The following is an 18,217-nucleotide window of genomic DNA, read 5'->3' on the forward strand; positions in this document are numbered from 1 at the left end:
CAAGTCCATTTTAATGATGAAAGAACCAGGTTCCCAAAGGTTCTGGGTCAGTCACTTGGCAGATAACCTACTGACTAGGCACCACCCTAAACTGAGAGGCCAGAACTGAGGCACCAGCTCCAAAGCAGAGGGCTGTCTTATTTCTATATTACTTATGCATGCTTTATTAGGTATAGAGGATCATAGTGCTGTAACTGCTTTTTGTAAATTGTGGCGAGCAGAAGACAAATGACCCAGGAAGGTGATTTAGAAATGTTTCAATGCCCTGATAAATAAAGGGCAGTTTTGGTGTTTCCTTTCGTTTAAATAATGTGAAGAACTGGGCAGATACCGACAGAACATGTCCAGACCCTATGCATCATCTGTTCAAGACCCGGGGAGGGTGCATAAGGTCATCTCCGTCCTCTGTAATCTGATCCCCCCCCCCCTCCTCCTTCTGAATACGAGAAGTTCTGAAACATTAATGAGAAAAAGCGGCGCTTTATCAAACGTATCCCCAGCGCTGCCAGCAGGGTTTCAGCGTTTCAGGCACAGCCAGGGGGACGTGGAGCAGAGGCTTGAAGGCTGCAGGTCTCCGGTGGCACCGGCAGGGGGCAGAGGAGCTCCACCTGCTGTCACTCACGCTCCTCCCCAGCCTCCTGCAACCTGTGGCTTTTCCTCCAGCAGATCAGAAACGTGTCCGCTGCCGCAGCTGGAGGCAGGAATCGGATCGTCTCGGGCTCAGATCTCTCCAGGCGCAGGTGGAAGAAGCCCCTTAACCCGCTTTCCCCTCAGGCCCCGAAGCTCAGCAGTTGCAGGTGTAGGGGGGTCCTGCAGCCCCCTCTCTTTCTCCCTGAGGATCGCAGACTGGAATCGCCCCCCCCCCCCAGAGATTAGTTTGGGGCAAATGACGAGGCTCATCTCTCTCCGACAGACCTGAAATAAGCTTCCAGGACTCTGTGGCGCGGAACATGGACGGGAAGGCGAAGCTGGGGGCGATCTGGGGGGTCCCCCCAGCTTTCCACATCGGACACGTTTAAAAACGCTTCTCCCCCGAGCAATAGCGGGAAAATCTGCAAAAAGTGTGTTTTTGATCCCATGTTTTGCTGATCGGGATGGCCAGGAACACTTCTCTGTATTTCAGGGTTGTGGAGGGGAGGAACCTGCCTGCCAAGGATGTGTGAGTTGTCTTGGATTCTCCCCCCACCCCCCAACCCCCTTTATTTTGCATGTCAATTGTACCAGTGAATGATGTTCTGTGTCTCTATTTCAAATAATCAAGTTTTATTCTTAATCACAGACTATTAAAGTGCAGGGCAGGACTGAGGGTTGGTACATTCAGAGAGGGATAAGGGGGTTGGGGGTGAGGGGGTTGTAGTGAAGCAGTTGAAAAGTTGGGGTGAGGTGGGAGTCTTGGTGAGAAAACGGGGGAGGGGTGAGAGGAGGTTTTATTGGATGTACCAGTGAAGCAGGGCTGGCTGGAAGTTGGGGTGAAGCGGGGTTTACTGGGATGCTGGAGGGAGTGCTAAGGTGAGAGGGGTTTTGCTGGGATTAAGGAATTGTTTCAAGGGGGTGCACTGTGGGGATAGTGGGGTAAAGGTACAAAATTATCATTTCTCCTATCTGGATTCCCAGCTTCATTCTAATCCAGCTCCTGCCCACATAACTCATTTAACCTTCTGATATCACAGTGAGATTTTACCTTTTAAATCCCAGCTTTGGCAGGGTAGGTGTGATTCGTTTCTTGTGGAGACAGCAGAACCCGTTATTTCTAGGAATCGTTCACAGCACAGATGAGATGTCATGTCTTATTATTATTATATTCTTAGTGAAATAAGGATAATAGGGATAAACTATATATAGTTTACAGAGAACATTCAAGGCCAAACCATAACATTATATTAAAGTATTGCTATACAAAGGACTTGGGTTCAGTTCTTGAACTATATCTCTTCTTCTGGGGACAGATGGGAGGTAGTGCTGAAAACCTCTGGGGGGGAGGGAGTCTCCGCTGTTGCACAATGATGACATCTAGTGGCCAGAATTAGGGTCCGTGTTAGCAAGAATCCAGAAGGAACCTTAATTTGTGGCTGAGGACCATCACTGCTCCTCAGGGTTCTTTGGGAAGGGGGAATGTAGGGAAGGGTATCTTTGGTAGATGCAAATGAAGTGTTATGGTATCGGAGACCTGCCTGGTTCTGACTGAGCTAAAAGTACAAAGTAGAAGGAAATTGCTGGGCCAAAATAAATAAATGAATAAATGAATAAGGTCTCGGTGTGTACAGTACTTGTGAAAGAATGAGTGTTTGATATTCTGTAAGTGAGCGTCCCATAATGAAAGCTCTAACTGATGGAAAGTCAGAGCCTCACTGGACTACAGAATATCCTTAGAACATAAGTATTGCCACACTGGGACAGACCAAAGATCCATCAAGCCCATCATCCTGTTTCCAACAGTGGCCAATCCAGGTCACAAATACCTGGCAAGATCCCCAAAAAGTTCAATACATTTTATGCTGCTTATTCCAGAAATAAGCAGTGGATTTTCCCCATTTTAATAATGTCTATGGATTTTTCTTTAGGAAGCCGTCCAAACCTTTTTTAAAGCCCGCTAAGCTAATCGCCTTTACCACATTCTCTGGCAACGAATTCCAGAGTTTAATTACACATTGAGTGAAGAAAAATTTCTCAGATTCTTTTAAATGTACCACTTTGTAGCTTCATCGCATGCCCCCTAGTCCTTGTATTTTTGGAAAGAGTAAACAAACGATTCACGTCCGCCCGTTCCACTCCACTCATTATTTTATAGACCTCTATCGTATCTCCTCTCAGCTGTCTTTTCTCCAAGCTGAAGAGCCCTAGCCGCGTCAGCCTTTCCTTATAAGGAAGTCGTCCCATCCCCTTTATCATTTTCGTCACCCTTCTCTGTACCTTTTCTAATTCCACTATATCTTTTTTTAGATGCGGTGACCAGAATCGAACACAGTATTCGAAGTGCGGTCGCACCATGGAGTCATACATTTTTGTTTTCCATTTCTTTCCTAATAATATCTAACATTCTATTTGCTTTCTTAGCCGCCGCAGCACACTGAGCAGAGGGTTTCAGCGTATCATCAACGATGATGCCTAGATCCCTTTCCTGGTTGGTGACTCCTAATGTGGAACCTAGCATTAGGTAGCTATAATTCGGGTTCCTCTTGCCCACGTGCATCACTTTGCACTTGCTCACATTAAACGTCATCTGCCATTTAGGCGCCCAGATGCCCAGTCTCGTAGTTTTTCCACAATCCTCTTGCGATTTAACAACTTTGAATAACTTTGTGTCACCAGCAGATTTAATTACCTCACTAGTTACTCCCATCTGCAGATCATTTGTCACCACTGTGCTCAAAAGGGACCAGAGGAGGGAAGGACTGTCAAAATGGGGAATAAAAATGAAGTTACAGGGAAATACTTTTAAAACAAATAGGAGGAAATGTTTTTTCACTCAAAGAATAATTAAGCTCTGGAACTCATTGCCAGAGGATGTGGTAACAGCGGTTAGCATATCTGGGTTTAAAAAAGGTTTGGTCACATGGGGAAGCCACTGCTTGTCCCTGGGATCAGTAGCATGAATCTTGCTACTGTCTGGGATTCTGTCAGGTACTTGTGACCTGAACTGGCCACTGTTGGAAGCAGGATACTGGGCTAGATGGACCATTGGTCTGACCCAGTGTGGCTATTCTTGTATTCTTAAGATACCATCAGGATTTGCTCATCAGCAAAAGTGAAGCTGGGTCTGACTGAGCCAGATCGAGAAAGGGGGCACAGTTTCCTCTGAACCGGAACCCGGCTATGGGAAATGGTAAACCAAGAAGCCGTTTGCTCTGTGGACATTAAAGAGGTAACTTTATAAGGGGATTAAAGCGCCTTTAAATGAGACAAAGTGAAACCTATTATATAAAGACCAGTGAGCCCCTGAGCTGGCGTAAGTATCCACACAAATATTTTTTCAAGTACGTATAGAAATTATAGTATTCTATTTATTTAATTTTAACATTTATTTGTAACTTTTCAACATCCAATTTAACGAGAGTATTATAACCTTTTGTTTCCCCTTTAATCTATCAATAGAAATCAAACAAAATAAAACATGGAAAAGAAAATAAGATGATACCTTTTTTATTGGACATAACTTAATACATTTCTTTAAGTTATGTCCAATAAAAAAGGTATCATCTTATTTTCTTTTCCATGTTTTATTTTGTTTGATTTCTATTGATAACCTTAAGAGTGGACTAACACGGCTACCACACCCTTTGATCTAGACAGCGCAGCTCCCTCACATACCCTTCCCCCTCCAAGGCACTCATAGCCTACGCTGGGTACCCTCACGTCACTACCCTATCAATCCTTTATTCCAATTCTCTAGTCACCTGTCCCTCTTTCCACTGTTCATAACCTCCGCCTATACAGTCCTATACTAGGACTAGGGGCACGCAATAAAGCAACCAAATAGTAAATTTCAGTTTTAATGGTTTTTATTCGGGATCAAAAGTACAACACAGTGAACTACTGAACAATATTACAATGCATAAACAAAAAAGAATGAATAATGCACCCTAATACAGAAACTACAAAGGGAAAGGGACTTGATATACTGCCTTTCTGTGGTTTTTTACAAGTACATTCAAAGCAGTTTACATAGTATATACAGGTACTTATTTGTACCTGGGGCAACGGAGGGTTAAGTGACTTGCCCAGAGTCACAAGGAACTGTAGTAGGAATTGAACCCAGTCCCCCAGGATCAAAGTCCACTGCACTAACCACTAGGCTACTCCTCCACTAGCAACACTCCATGTAGAAGCTTGCCCTTGCAGATCAGCAATGCGACCACGCAGGCTTCTGCTTCTGTGAGTCTGACGTCCTGCACGTATGTGCAGGACGTCAGACTCACAGAAACAGATGCCTGCATGGCCACATTGCTGATCTGCAAGGGCAGGCTTCAACATGGAGTGTTGCTAGTGGAATAGCAACATTAACATTCCATGTAGAATCTCCAATAGTAGCAACATTCCATGTAGAATCTCAAATAGGGAAAGGGAACTGGGACTTGATATACTGCCTTTCTGTGGTTTTTGCTACTACATTCAAGGCAGTTTACATAGTATACAGTGGTGGAAATAAGTATTTGATCCCTTGCTGATTTTGTAAGTTTGCCCACTGACAAAGACATGAGCAGCCCATAATTGAAGGGTAGGTTATTGGTAACAGTGAGAGATAGCACATCACAAATTAAATCCGGAAAATCACATTGTGGAAAGTATATGAATTTATTTGCATTCTGCAGAGGGAAATAAGTATTTAATCCCTCTGGCAAACAAGACCTAATACTTGGTGGCAAAACCCTTGTTGGCAAGCACAGCGGTCAGACGTCTTCTGTAGTTGATGATGAGGTTTGCACACATGTCAGGAGGAATTTTGGTCCACTCCTCTTTGCAGATCATCTCTAAATCATTAAGAGTTCTGGGCTGTCGCTTGGCAACTCGCAGCTTCAGCTCCCTCCATAAGTTTTCAATGGGATTAAGGTCTGGTGACTGGCTAGGCCACTCCATGACCCTAATGTGCTTCTTCCTGAGCCACTCCTTTGTTGCCTTGGCTGTATGTTTTGGGTCATTGTCGTGCTGGAAGACCCAGCCACGACCCATTTTTAAGGCCCTGGCGGAGGGAAGGAGGTTGTCACTCAGAATTGTACGGTACATGGCCCCATCCATTCTCCCATTGATGCGGTGAAGTAGTCCTGTGCCCTTAGCAGAGAAACACCCCCAAAACATAACATTTCCACCTCCATGCTTGACAGTGGGGACGGTGTTCTTTGGGTCATAGGCAGCATTTCTCTTCCTCCAAACACGGCGAGTTGAGTTCATGCCAAAGAGCTCAATTTTTGTCTCATCTGACCACAGCACCTTCTCCCAATCACTCTCGGCATCATCCAGGTGTTCACTGGCAAACTTCAGACGGGCCGTCACATGTGCCTTCCGGAGCAGGGGGGACCTCGCGGGCACTGCAGGATTGCAATCCGTTATGTCGTAATGTGTTACCAATGGTTTTCGTGGTGACAGTGGTCCCAGCTGCCTTGAGATCATTGACAAGTTCCCCCCTTGTAGTTGTAGGCTGATTTCTAACCTTCCTCATGATCAAGGATACCCCACGAGGTGAGATTTTGCGTGGAGCCCCAGATCTTTGTCGATTGACAGTCATTTTGTACTTCTTCCATTTTCTTACTATGGCACCAATAGTTGTCTCCTTCTCGCCCAGCGTCTTACTGATGGTTTTGTAGCCCATTCCAGCCTTGTGCAGGTGTATGATCTTGTCCCTGACATCCTTAGACAGCTCCTTGCTCTTGGCCATTTTGTACAGGTTAGAGTCTGACTGATTCATTGAGTCTGTGGACAGGTGTCTTTCATACAGGTGACCATTGCCGACAGCTGTCTGTCATGCAGGTAACGAGTTGATTTGGAGCATCTACCTGGTCTGTAGGGGCCAGATCTCTTACTGGTTGGTGGGGGATCAAATACTTATTTCCCTCTGCAGAATGCAAATAAATTCATATACTTTCCACAATGTGATTTTCCGGATTTAATTTGTGATGTGCTATCTCTCACTGTTACCAATAACCTACCCTTCAATTATGGGCTGCTCATGTCTTTGTCAGTGGGCAAACTTACAAAATCAGCAAGGGATCAAATACTTATTTCCACCACTGTATACAGGTACTTATTTGTACCTGGGGCAACAGAGGGTTAAGTGACTTGCCCAGAGTCACAAGGAGCTGCAGAGGGAATTGAACCTAGTTCTCCAGGATCAAAGTCCACTGCACTAACCAGGAGGCTACTCCTCCAATTCTGGAATCTTGCTATTCTTTGGGGTTCTACATGGAATGTTGCTACTCTTTGAGATTGTGCCTGGAATCTTATTAATGGAACTTGATATACAGCCTCAATTTACATAGTATACAGATACTCATTTGAACTGGGGCAATGGAGGGGGTTAAGTAACTTACCCAGAATCACAAGGACCTGTAGTTAGAATTGAACCCAGTTCCCCAGGATCAAAGTCTACTGCACTAACCACTAGGTTATTCCTGTACTTAAAGTTCCAATTTTTCAACAACCCATTACTATCGGTCCCTATTTCTTTCAGAAGGCAGCAATGATGCCCATCATCTGTGCTTTTATGACTCCAGGCTATCTTTATGAGTAGCCTAGTGGTTAGTGCAGTGGACCAGTGGCGTACCAAGGGGGGGGCGGTGGGAGCGGTCCACCCCGGGTGCACGCCACGGGGGGGGGGGGGGGTGCCGTGGCGCGCCTGTGGCCCTGTCTCCGAGTTCGCAATTCGCATGTGTTCACTGCTCCTGTTCTGGGGCAGACTCAGAGGGAGCAGTGAACACATGCAAATTGCGAACTCGGAGACAGGGCAACAGGCGCTCCGTGGCACCCCCCTCCAGCAGCGTGCACCTGGGGGGAGGGTCATTTCGCTGGATGGGGGGGGGGGAGAGGTGTCATTTTGCCGGGGGGGGGGGGGTCGTGCTGCACCCGGGGGGGGGGGGGTGCATCGGCGATCCGCCCCGGGTGTCAGCTAGGGTCGGAACACCACTGCAGTGGACTTTGATCCTGGGGAACTGCGTTCAATTCCCACTGCAGCTCTGGGCAAGTCACTTAACCCTCCATTGCCCCTGGTACAAAATAAGTACCTGAATATATGTAAACCGCTTTGAATGTAGTTGCAGAAACCTCAGAAAGGCGGTTTATCAAGTCCCATTTCCCTTTCCCCTTTATACAGCATAAATGTATAACATCATTTCCTTACCCCATCCTCCCCCTCTCCCCCAGGCAAAAGGTCCCAGTTAGGCACATTGTTAAGCAATGAACAAATCATGGTGTGATCCACAATTTATTTAGCACTGCACTTCTTGCCCTGTGTGAGATAGTCTGTAGATAACAGTTCCAAACATACAAAAAAGCCTTCTGTCTTCTTTGGGCACCGCTTGCAGTCCGCGGCTCCCATAACAATAAAGCATGTAATTTGTTAAGTAGTAAATTTAATTCAAACCGGAGAAAATATTTCATCACTGAACGTGTAATTAAACTCTGGAATTCGTTGCCAGAGAATGTGGTAAAAGCTGTTAGCTTAGCAAGGTTTAAAAAAAGGTTTGGATTACTTTCTAAAAGAAAAGACCATAAGCCATTATTTATTTATTTATTTATTGCATTTGTATCCCACATTTTCCCACCTCTTTGCAGGCTCAATGTGGCTTATAATACATCATGGATGGTGGAAATATACAAGAAAATAGACATTTAGTATTACAGAAGGATTTTTGGGTACATGATAATGATAAAGCATGATAATAGTATAACAAGCAAGTATTATAAGACAATTCTGGATGTATGTGGAGGAGTTCACATCTGTTGATCTTTGTGGTATGCCTTGTTAAAGAGATGGGTCTTCAGTAGTCTGCAAAAGTTAGTTAGTTCATATATCGTTTTCAAGTTGCACGGCAGTGCGTTCCAGAATTGTGTGCTCAAGTAGGAGAAGATTGACGCATGCATTAGTTTGTATTTTAGACCTTTGGGAAAATCCACTGCTTATTTCTAGCATAACAAAACCACTGACAAGAGTGTATTTAAACGAGTTAACTATATAGAGAAGCTTTGTAGATTAACTATGTGAGGTAGAGTCTCATATCTCTGACACGGCTGGTCTCATTTCACTCTAAGGTGAGTCACTTATGTTACTTACATAGTAACATAGTAGATGACGGCAGAAAAAGACCTGCACGGTCCATCCAGTCTGCCCAACAAGATAAATTCATATGTGCTACTTTTTATTTGTACCTGTCCTCTTCAGGGCACAGACCGTATAAGTCTGGCCAGCACTATCCCCGCCTCCAAACCATCAGCCCCGCCTCCCACCACCAGCTCTGAATCACTTGCTCGTGTACATTATCTAATCTTAGACTCGTCCCCCACCTCCTTGTAACCAAATTTAGTTTCCACTGTAAACTGTTGTAAATAGTGTATATATCTTAGCCACTTTCGTTATTACTGGTTTATACACACAACACTTATCTTATGCAGGTTGGTGAGCTCTTGTACCCCTTAGAGTGAAATGAAAACAGCCGTGTCAGAGATATGAGACTCTACCTCACATAGTTAATCTATTTAGCTTCTCTATATAGTTAACTCGTTTAAATACACTCTTGTCAGTGGGTTTGTTATATCTTTGAAGTGGACTGAGTGAGGCCAAAGATCGTTGGGCAGTATTTCTAGCATAAGCAGCATAAAATCTGTTTCACTGTTCTGGGATCTTGCCAGGTACTTGTGACCTGGATTGGCCACTCTTGGAAACAGGGTGCTGGGCTTGATGGACCTTTGGTCTGTCCCAGTGTGGCAATACTTATGTAGTTATGTACTTGAGATTCTGAATGGAACCTTGCTACTCTTTGGGGTTCTACATGGAATCTTGTTATTCTTTAGAATTCTAGAATCTTGCTACTCTTTGGGGTTCTACATGGAATGTTGCTATTCTTTGTTTTTCTGCCTGGATTGGCCGCTGTTGGAAACAGGGTGCTGGGCTTGATGGACCTTTGGTCTGTCCCAGTGTGGCAATACTTATGTACTTATGTACTTGAGATTCTGAAAGGAATCTTGCTACTCTTTGGGGTTCTACATGGAATCTTGTTATTCTTTAGAATTCTAGAATCTTGCTATTCTTTGGGGTTCTACATGGAGTCTTGTTATTCTTTAGAATTCTAGAATCTTGCTACTCTTTGGGGTTCTACATGGAATGTTGCCATTCTTTGTTTTTCTGCCTGGATTGGCCACTGTTGGAAACAGGATGCTGGGCTTGATGGACCTTTGGTCTGTCCCACTATGGCAAGGCTAATGTTCTTATTTTCTTATACCTCCTCATGTTCATCATGCATCATTGCTGTAAGCTTAGACATATTGTATACAAATTGTAGCTTATTCATCATCCGTTCTCAGTCTGACTCTTGCAATTGTTTCTGGTGTTCAGCTACAATCAGGCAGGCTACTGTTGCCACCTAACATAGGAACAGCACCTGTGACGTGTCCAACCCTTGCAATTTTAGTATTTTTTAATCTAGACCTGCGCTTCTCCCAAACCCCAGCCCTCTGCATGCTCCCCGGCAAAGTACAGTGTGTCCTTTTCACCATGCATCTTGTTCCCATCATATATTTACTCTTGGTCCCTCAGCTATATGGTAAGCCGTACTGTACATAAGCAGGGCCAGTCTTAGCAAGTGCGGGGCCCTATGCAGACCAATTTGATGGGGCCCCACCCTAGCTCCGCCTCAACCCTAACTCCACCCCCACCCTAGCTCCACCCCCACCCTACCTCCAGGGCCGGCCACCCCTCCCTGCAAGCTCCAAGGCCCCCAGCTCCAGGGCTTGTCGATCCTGCACAGTCAATGCCAACTGAAAACCATGTCTTTTTCACAAACACAGATAACACCCTAATCCACTAGTAGTAATATTTAAACTTTCTATTTAGACAAAAATTAAACTGAACCCCCAAGATGCCAGACTCTGCATACAATGCAACACCACAAAAACAGAAAATGTCCCCTAGTACTGTGCAAAATATAAAGACAGCAGATGTAAATTTGAAAAAAACTAACAAATACCAATCACCACTTTACAAATTAGCAAACAGAAATAAATAAATATAGAAAATAAAATAATACCATTTTATTGGACTATTGGTCAGTTCAGCAAGCTGAAGAGTAGTAAATCACCGGGACCTGATGGTATTCATCCCAGAGTATTAATAGAACTAAAAAATGAACTTGCAGAGCTACTGTTAGAAATATGCAATCTGTCCCTAAAATCGAGTGTAGTACCGGAAGACTGGAGGGTAGCCAATGTTACTCCGATTTTTAAGAAGGGTTCCAGAGGAGATCCGGGAAATTATAGACCGGTGAGTCTGACGTCGGTGCCGGGCAAGATGGTGGAGGCTATTATTAAGAATAAAATTGCAGAGCATATACAAAAACATGGACTGATGAGACAAAGTCAGCACGGATTTAGTGAAGGGAAGTCTTGCCTCACCAATCTAATGCATTTTTTTGAGGGGGTAAGCAAACATGTGGACAATGGGGAGCCGGTTGATATTGTATATCTGGATTTTCAGAAGGCGTTTGACAAAGTGCCGCACGAAAGACTCCTGAAGAAATTGCAGAGTCATGGAATCGGAGGTAGGGTATTATTATGGATTAAGAACTGGTTGAAAGATAGGAAGCAGAGAGTAGGATTGCGTGGCCAGTATTCTCAGTGGAGGAGGGTAGTTAGTGGGGTCCCGCAGGGGTCTGTGCTGGGTCCGTTGCTTTTTAATGTATTTATAAATGACCTAGAGATGGGAATAACTAGTGAGGTAATTAAATTCGCCGATGACACAAAATTATTCAGGGTCGTCAAGTCGCAGGAGGAATGTGAACGATTACAGGAGGACCTTGCGAGACTGGGAGAATGGGCGTGCAAGTGGCAGATGAAGTTCAATGTTGACAAGTGCAAAGTGATGCATGTGGGTAAGAGGAACCCGAATTATAGCTACGTCTTGCAAGGTTCCGCGTTAGGAGTTACGGATCAAGAAAGGGATCTGGGTGTCGTCGTCGATGATACGCTGAAACCTTCTGCTCAGTGTGCTGCTGCGGCTAGGAAAGCGAATAGAATGTTGGGTGTTATTAGGAAGGGTATGGAGTCCAGGTGTGCGGATGTTATAATGCCGTTGTATCGCTCCATGGTGCGACCGCACCTGGAGTATTGTGTTCAGTACTGGTCTCCGTATCTCAAAAAAGATATAGTAGAATTGGAAAAGGTACAGCGAAGGGCGACGAAAATGATAGTGGGGATGGGACGACTTTCCTATGAAGAGAGGCTGAGAAGGCTAGGGCTTTTCAGCTTGGAGAAGAGACGGCTGAGGGGAGATATGATAGAAGTGTATAAAATAATGAGTGGAATGGATCGGGTGGATGTGAAGCGACTGTTCACGCTATCCAAAAATACTAGGACTAGAGGGCATGAGTTGAAGCTACAGTGTGGTAAATTTAAAACGAATCGGAGAAAATTTTTCTTCACCCAACGTGTAATTAGACTCTGGAATTCATTGCCGGAGAACGTGGTACGGGCGGTTAGCTTGACGGAGTTTAAAAAGGGGTTAGATAGATTCCTAAAGGACAAGTCCATAGACCGCTATTAAATGGACTTGGAAAAATTCCGCATTTTTAGGTATAACTTGTCTGGAATGTTTTTACGTTTGGGGAGCGTGCCAGGTGCCCTTGACCTGGATTGGCCACTGTCGGTGACAGGATGCTGGGCTAGATGGACCTTTGGTCTTTCCCAGTATGGCACTACTTATGTACTTATGTACTTATGTACATTTAGCTTTCAGAGGCCAAAACATCCTTCCTCAGGTCAATACAGTATAGTGCTGTTACAGTATCCTATCCTGACCTGAGGAAGGGGGTTTTGCTCTCCAAAAGTTAGCCAAAATGTATTAAAATTAGTTCAATAAAAAGATTACCTTGTTTACATGTTCTATATAAACATTTATTAACACAGCTACAATACTACTTTGTCCTAAAGCAAAAAAATAAAAATATATATTTTATTTACAGTTTGTTGTCTCTGGTTTCTGCTTTCCTCATCTTCTTTTCACTGTCTTCCTTCCATCCAGCATCTGTCTTCATTCTCTCTCTGCCATCCAGTGTCTGCCCTCTCTGCTGTCCCCTCCATCCAGTGTCTGCCCTCTCTCTCTGCCCCTTCCATCCACCATCTGCCCCTGTCTGCCCTTTCCCCCTTCCATTCACTGTCTGCCCTTTCTATCCCTTCCATCCACTGTCTGCCCTTTCTCTCTGCCCCTTCAATCCACCATTTGCCCTCCCTCTCCCATCCATCTGGGTCTGCCCTCCCTCTTGCTCCCCCTTCCATCCAGGATCTGCCCCTCTCTCTGCCCCATTCTTTTCAGCCCCCAGTTCCAGCCCCACTATCCCACCAGTCCCCTGTTTCAGCCCCAGCCCTTTTCTCCCACCAGTCCCAAGCTTCAGCCCCCAGCCACTTCTCCCTATCTCCTTTTCAGCCCCCAGTACCCACAGTTTCAGCCCCTGCCCCTTTTCAGCCTCCAGTCCCAGTACTAGCCCCCTTATCCACCTACCCTCCTTTTCAGCCCCCAGTTCCAGCCCCCTTCATCCATATGCCTTGTATTAGGGCCCCCCTTTTCAGCCCCAGAACCATTCTCCCACCTGACCCATGCATGCCCCATTTTCCCACCAGCCCCATGCATGGCCCCCATTTTCCCATATGGCCCCTTCTCAAACCCCAGTTCCAGCCCCCTTCTCCCATCTGAGAGCCCCCTCCCCTCCTCCCATTCGAGAACCCCCTCGCCTCCCCACCCCAGTCCCTGGCTTCTGCCATCCGAAAATCCCCTCCCCATCTGAGAACCCCCACCCCACACCCTTCTCCCATCTGAGTGCCCCTTACCCCCTCCCCCATCTGAGAACCCCCACCCCGGCCACACCCTTCTCCCATCTGAGTCCCCCTTACCCCCTCCCCCTATCTGAGAACCCCCATCCCACACCCTTCTCCCATCTGAGTCTCTCTTACCCCCTCCCCCCATCTGAGAACCCCCATCCCACACTCTTCTCCCATCTGAGTTCCCTACCCCCTCCCCCATCTGAGAACCCCCATCCCACACCATTCTCCCATCTGAGTTCCCCTTACCCCCTCCCCCATCTGAGAACCCCCATCCCACACCTCCCATCTGTCCCCCTTACCCCCTCCCCATCTGAGAACCCCCATCCCACACCCTTCTCCCATCTGAGTCCCCCTTACCCCCTCCCCCCATCTGAGAACCCCCATCCCACATCCTTCTCCCACCTGAGTCCCCCTTACCCCCTCCCCCCATCTGAGAACCCCCATCCCACACCCTTCTCCCATCTGAGTCCCCCTTACCCCCTCCCCCATCTGAGAACCCCCATCCCACACCCTTCTCCCATCTGAGTCCCCCTTACCCCCTCCCCCCATCTGAGAACCCCCATCCCACACCCTTCTCCCATCTGAGTCCCCCCGACCCGACCCACCTACCAACTCTGTTCTGCTGCCACCCACTAACTTTAAAAAAAATTTGAGAAGCGCCGGAGTAGCAGGCAGCGCCTCACGCCTGCCCTGCTAGTAAAAATCTCCTGGATGTCGTCAGGCCTTCCCGCATTGAGTCCCGCCCTTCTCTGAGGTAATAGGAAGTTACCTCAGAGGAGGGCGGGACTCAATGAGGGAAGGCCCGACGACGTCCTGGAGATTTTTACTAGCAGGGCAGGCGTGAGGCGCTGCCTGCTACTCCAGCGCTTCTCAAATTTTTTTTTAAAGGTAGGACAGGGTGGTAGGAGCAGCGATCGACCGTCGGGGGGTGGGAGCGGCGGGCGGGGCGACCTTGAGCACGGGGCCCTATGCGGTCGCCTCACCCTAAGACCGGCCCTGTACATAAGTATTGCCGTGCTGGGAAAGATCAAAGGTCCATCGAGCCCAGCATCCTGTTTCCAACAGTGGCCAATCCAGGTCACAAATACCCGGCAAGATCCCAAAAATGTATTCCTGTAGAAAATGTTTAGCAACATATCTATGTTAGTCGAATTTCTAATGCATGTTTATTAGGGGTATCATTAGTATTATGCTAACATTGTAATATATTATCTGGTATTTGAATTCCAGTGCTGTTAAATGTGTATATTTTTGATACTGTTTCACAGTAGTTTTGTTATTAGGTTTCAATTTACTGTTTTCAAGTTTACCTCATTTATTGTGTTTATGTTTATTCTTGGTTATTTTACTATTGTTATGCTGTTAACAAAATTGTAAGTTTGATGTTAAACTCTCCCTGCTGTACACTGTCTTGGGTGAATCTCTTCATAAAAGTGGTTAATAAATCCCAATAAATGAATTATAAGAGGTTGATTACAACTGTAGGTTGCCACTTAGAGCAGGGGCGCCAACCTCCTTAATCTGCACTTCCCCAGCTGTAAAGGCCTAAAATACAAACTAACGCACGCGTCTAACTTCTCCTACTTGAGTACACAGCTATGGAACGCATTGCCGCGCAGCTTAAAAACTACTTATGAACTAACTAACCTTCGCAAATCCCTGAAGACCTACCTATTCAACAAGGCATACCAACAAGAGCAGCAACTATAAATGTAACACATTACAACCTATGTTCTCGCTCATATCTATTTGCTTGAAATTCGATCAGGCTATTTTCTATGACATCTCCAGTAACGTCTTCTAATTATATTTACCTGCCTAAAATTCGATCATGCTACTTTCTATGTAACAAAAACTGTTATCTCTTTAATCTACTATCTACTAATACGACACATTGTAAGACACATTGAGCCTGCAAAGAGGTAGGAAAATGTGGGATACAAATGCAATAAATAAATAAATAAACCTTGGCTTTTCAGGGCTGCAACCCAGTTGGGATTGCTACAGTGAATATGCATGAATTGTGTTTGCATACAAAGGAGGCGGTGCATGCAAATAGACCTAATGCATATTCATGGAGGAAATCCTGAAAGCCTGACTGGATTGCAGCCCTCGAGGACCGAGGTTGGCCACCCCTGGCTTAGAGTATGCTATAAAATTACATTTTAGGATCTAGACCCGCTCAAAAGAATTAAAAAAACTTCTCAGCTCTGGAAGGAAAAAGGCCTCAAAGAGCTGTCAGATATGCAATCTTTGAAAGAGCTGACCAGATCACATCGATCCTCTCTTCATCATCGGCCAGAAAAAAAACCTTCCGAGTCTTCAAATATTCCTCTTTTTAATATTTTTTTTATTTTTTCAGGAATATTGCACTAATGATTGTAAGAATATGGAGTGGCCTAGTGGTTAGGGTGGTGGACTTTTTGCCCCATGTAAGCTGCATTGAGCCTGCCATGAGTGGGAAAGCACAGGGTACAAATGTAACAAAAATAAAATAGATACTATTGGAGATTCTACATGGAATGTTGCTATTCCACTAGCAACATTCCATGTAGAAGGCTGCGCAGGCTTCTGTTTCTGTGAGTCTGACGTCCTGCACGTACGTGCAGGACGTCAGACTCACAGAAGCAGAAGCCTGCACGGCCACATTGGTGATCTGCAGGGGCCGACTTCTAGTGGAATAGCAACATTCCATGTAGAATCTCAAATAGTAGCAACAGTAGGAGTGGCCTAGTGGTTAGTGTGGTGGACTCTGGTCCTGGGGAACTGAGGATCTGAGTTGGATTCCCACTTCAGGCACAGGCAGCTCCTGGTGACTCTGGGCAAGTCACTTAACCCTCCATTGCCCCATGTAAGCCGCATTGAGCCTGCCATGAGTGGGAAAGTGCGGGGTACAAATGTAACTAAATAAATTATTATTATTATTATTATGGTAAGCAGAACAGAATCTTTCTCTTGGCAGGTACGTCTTCCATGGCAGGTACTGTCTATCCGCTATTCAAAGCACTGATAGGATGCTTAGAACACTTATCTTTTCTGTGTCCGTATCCCAGGTCGACGGCATTCAACTGCGCTGCTGTTGTCTCTGTATCGTCAGCACTGAAAAACGCCTGTGCTTCAACTTGCCCTCTTCACCCTTCTGCCTCCAAGCCGACGGTGGCCAGCGTTTCGCGCTGCTGCTTCAGGGTTCTTGGCGGCGGGGTTAATGCTGCAAGCAGAATAGGGAAACAAAAAATCAACTACAATCAAAAACAACACTGCCAGTTTATACTTTGATGCTCACTGAACTCAACAACCAATGTCACAATACTTGGGGTAGCCGCAGGATTTGACTGCAGGACGCTCCATTCGGGACTGACATATATAGCTGGGTCCAGTCAGTGGATCAGATGTCCAGTGGAGCGTCCTGCAGTGAAATCCTGCGGCTACCCCAAGTATTGTGACATTGGTTGTTGAGTTCAGTGAGCATCAGTGCTTTTTTGATTCTAGTTGATTTTTTGTTTCCCTATTCTGCTTGCAGCATTAACCCCGCCGCCAATAACCCTGAAGCAGCAGCGCGAAACGCTGGCCACCGTCGGCTTGGAGGCAGAAGGGTGAAGAGGGCAAGTTGAAGCACAGGAGTTTTTCAGTGCTGACGATAGAGAGACAACGGCAGCGCAGTTGAATGCCGTCGACCTGGGATACGGACACAGAAAAGATAAGTGTTCTAAGCATCCTACCAGTGCTTTGAATAGCGGATAGACAGTACCTGCCATGGAAGACGTACATGCCAAGAGAAAGATTCTGTTCTGCTTACCACCATAATAATAATAATAATAATATATATTCTTACAATCACTAGTGCAATATTCCTGAAAAAAAAAATATTAAAAAGAGGAATATTTGAAGACTCTGAAGTTTTTTTTCTGGCTGATGACGAAGAGAGGATCGATGTGATCTGGTCAGCTCTTTCAAAGATTGCATATCTGACAGCTCTTTGAAGCCTTTTTCCTTCCAGAACTGAGAAGCTTTTTTTAATTTTTTGAGCGGGTCTAGATCCTATAGTGGGACAAGGTATTAGCGATTTTTTTTCTCCCACTTCCTACTATTAAGTGCGTTTATAAAATTACATTTAACAGGTCCCTTTCTACTTTTGCTTACAGAAGGCTTATTGAACCCTGTCCCACACAGCTTGTGCAGTTTGGCAACTGCAGAAATGTTCCAACAGAAGGAAATTGAATTAGTCTTCAAAAGACCTTTGCTCCAGGTTGTTGCTTGTGTTCCTGGCTGCCTCAGATGCACTGCAGTTTATTTATTTATCTTAAAAAATTTATACCCTGCTTACCAGTGAACGACTTACAGCATCGTTAACATGCATAATTCAGTAAAAACAGAACACACAAACAATGAAAGTGTGTTGTAAATACAGCAGTAATAACCCTCCACACAGATCTTACTGTCATTTTCCAAAGAACAGGTTAGCTGGCTCCCAGAACTGAGATTCACTGGTAGCTGATATCACATTCACTAATTCAACCTAGTAACATAATAACATAGGAATCCTGTTTAGAAGGAACGGTTCAGCGGAATCAGAGCGGAGATTGGGTGGTGACGCTGGTAAATGGGAAACAAAATGGGAGCTGGGCAGACTTTATGGTCTATGCCCTGATTGTGACTCAATAGATAGGGTGGGCTGGAGTGTAAATTTAAGGGGCTTCGATGT

At 45.5% G+C, this 18,217-nt stretch overlaps 1 protein-coding gene across 5 annotated transcripts in view; it reads left to right on the forward strand.

The window, feature by feature from the left end:
- The first annotated feature begins 700 nt into the window (after nt 1-700).
- Nucleotides 701-18,217, forward strand: part of RASAL1 (RAS protein activator like 1) — a 258,927-nt gene continuing 241,410 nt past the window's right edge. For 2 of the 5 annotated variants that reach the window (XR_003943755.1, XM_030217943.1), the window contains exon 1: nt 703-1,159. Coding sequence is in view for 3 of the 5 variants with exons in the window: in XM_030217943.1 (XP_030073803.1) it covers nt 1,095-1,159 (65 nt within the window). In the remaining 2 variants the exon portion in view is untranslated. Of the gene's footprint in view, nt 1,160-3,818; nt 3,863-18,217 lie in introns of those variants that run through there. The other 3 variants (XM_030217945.1, XM_030217946.1, XM_030217947.1) reach the window with 3 other exon arrangements.

This window comes from Microcaecilia unicolor, chromosome 11 (genome assembly GCF_901765095.1).
Source record: "Microcaecilia unicolor chromosome 11, aMicUni1.1, whole genome shotgun sequence".
Lineage (NCBI taxonomy): Eukaryota > Metazoa > Chordata > Amphibia > Gymnophiona > Siphonopidae > Microcaecilia > Microcaecilia unicolor.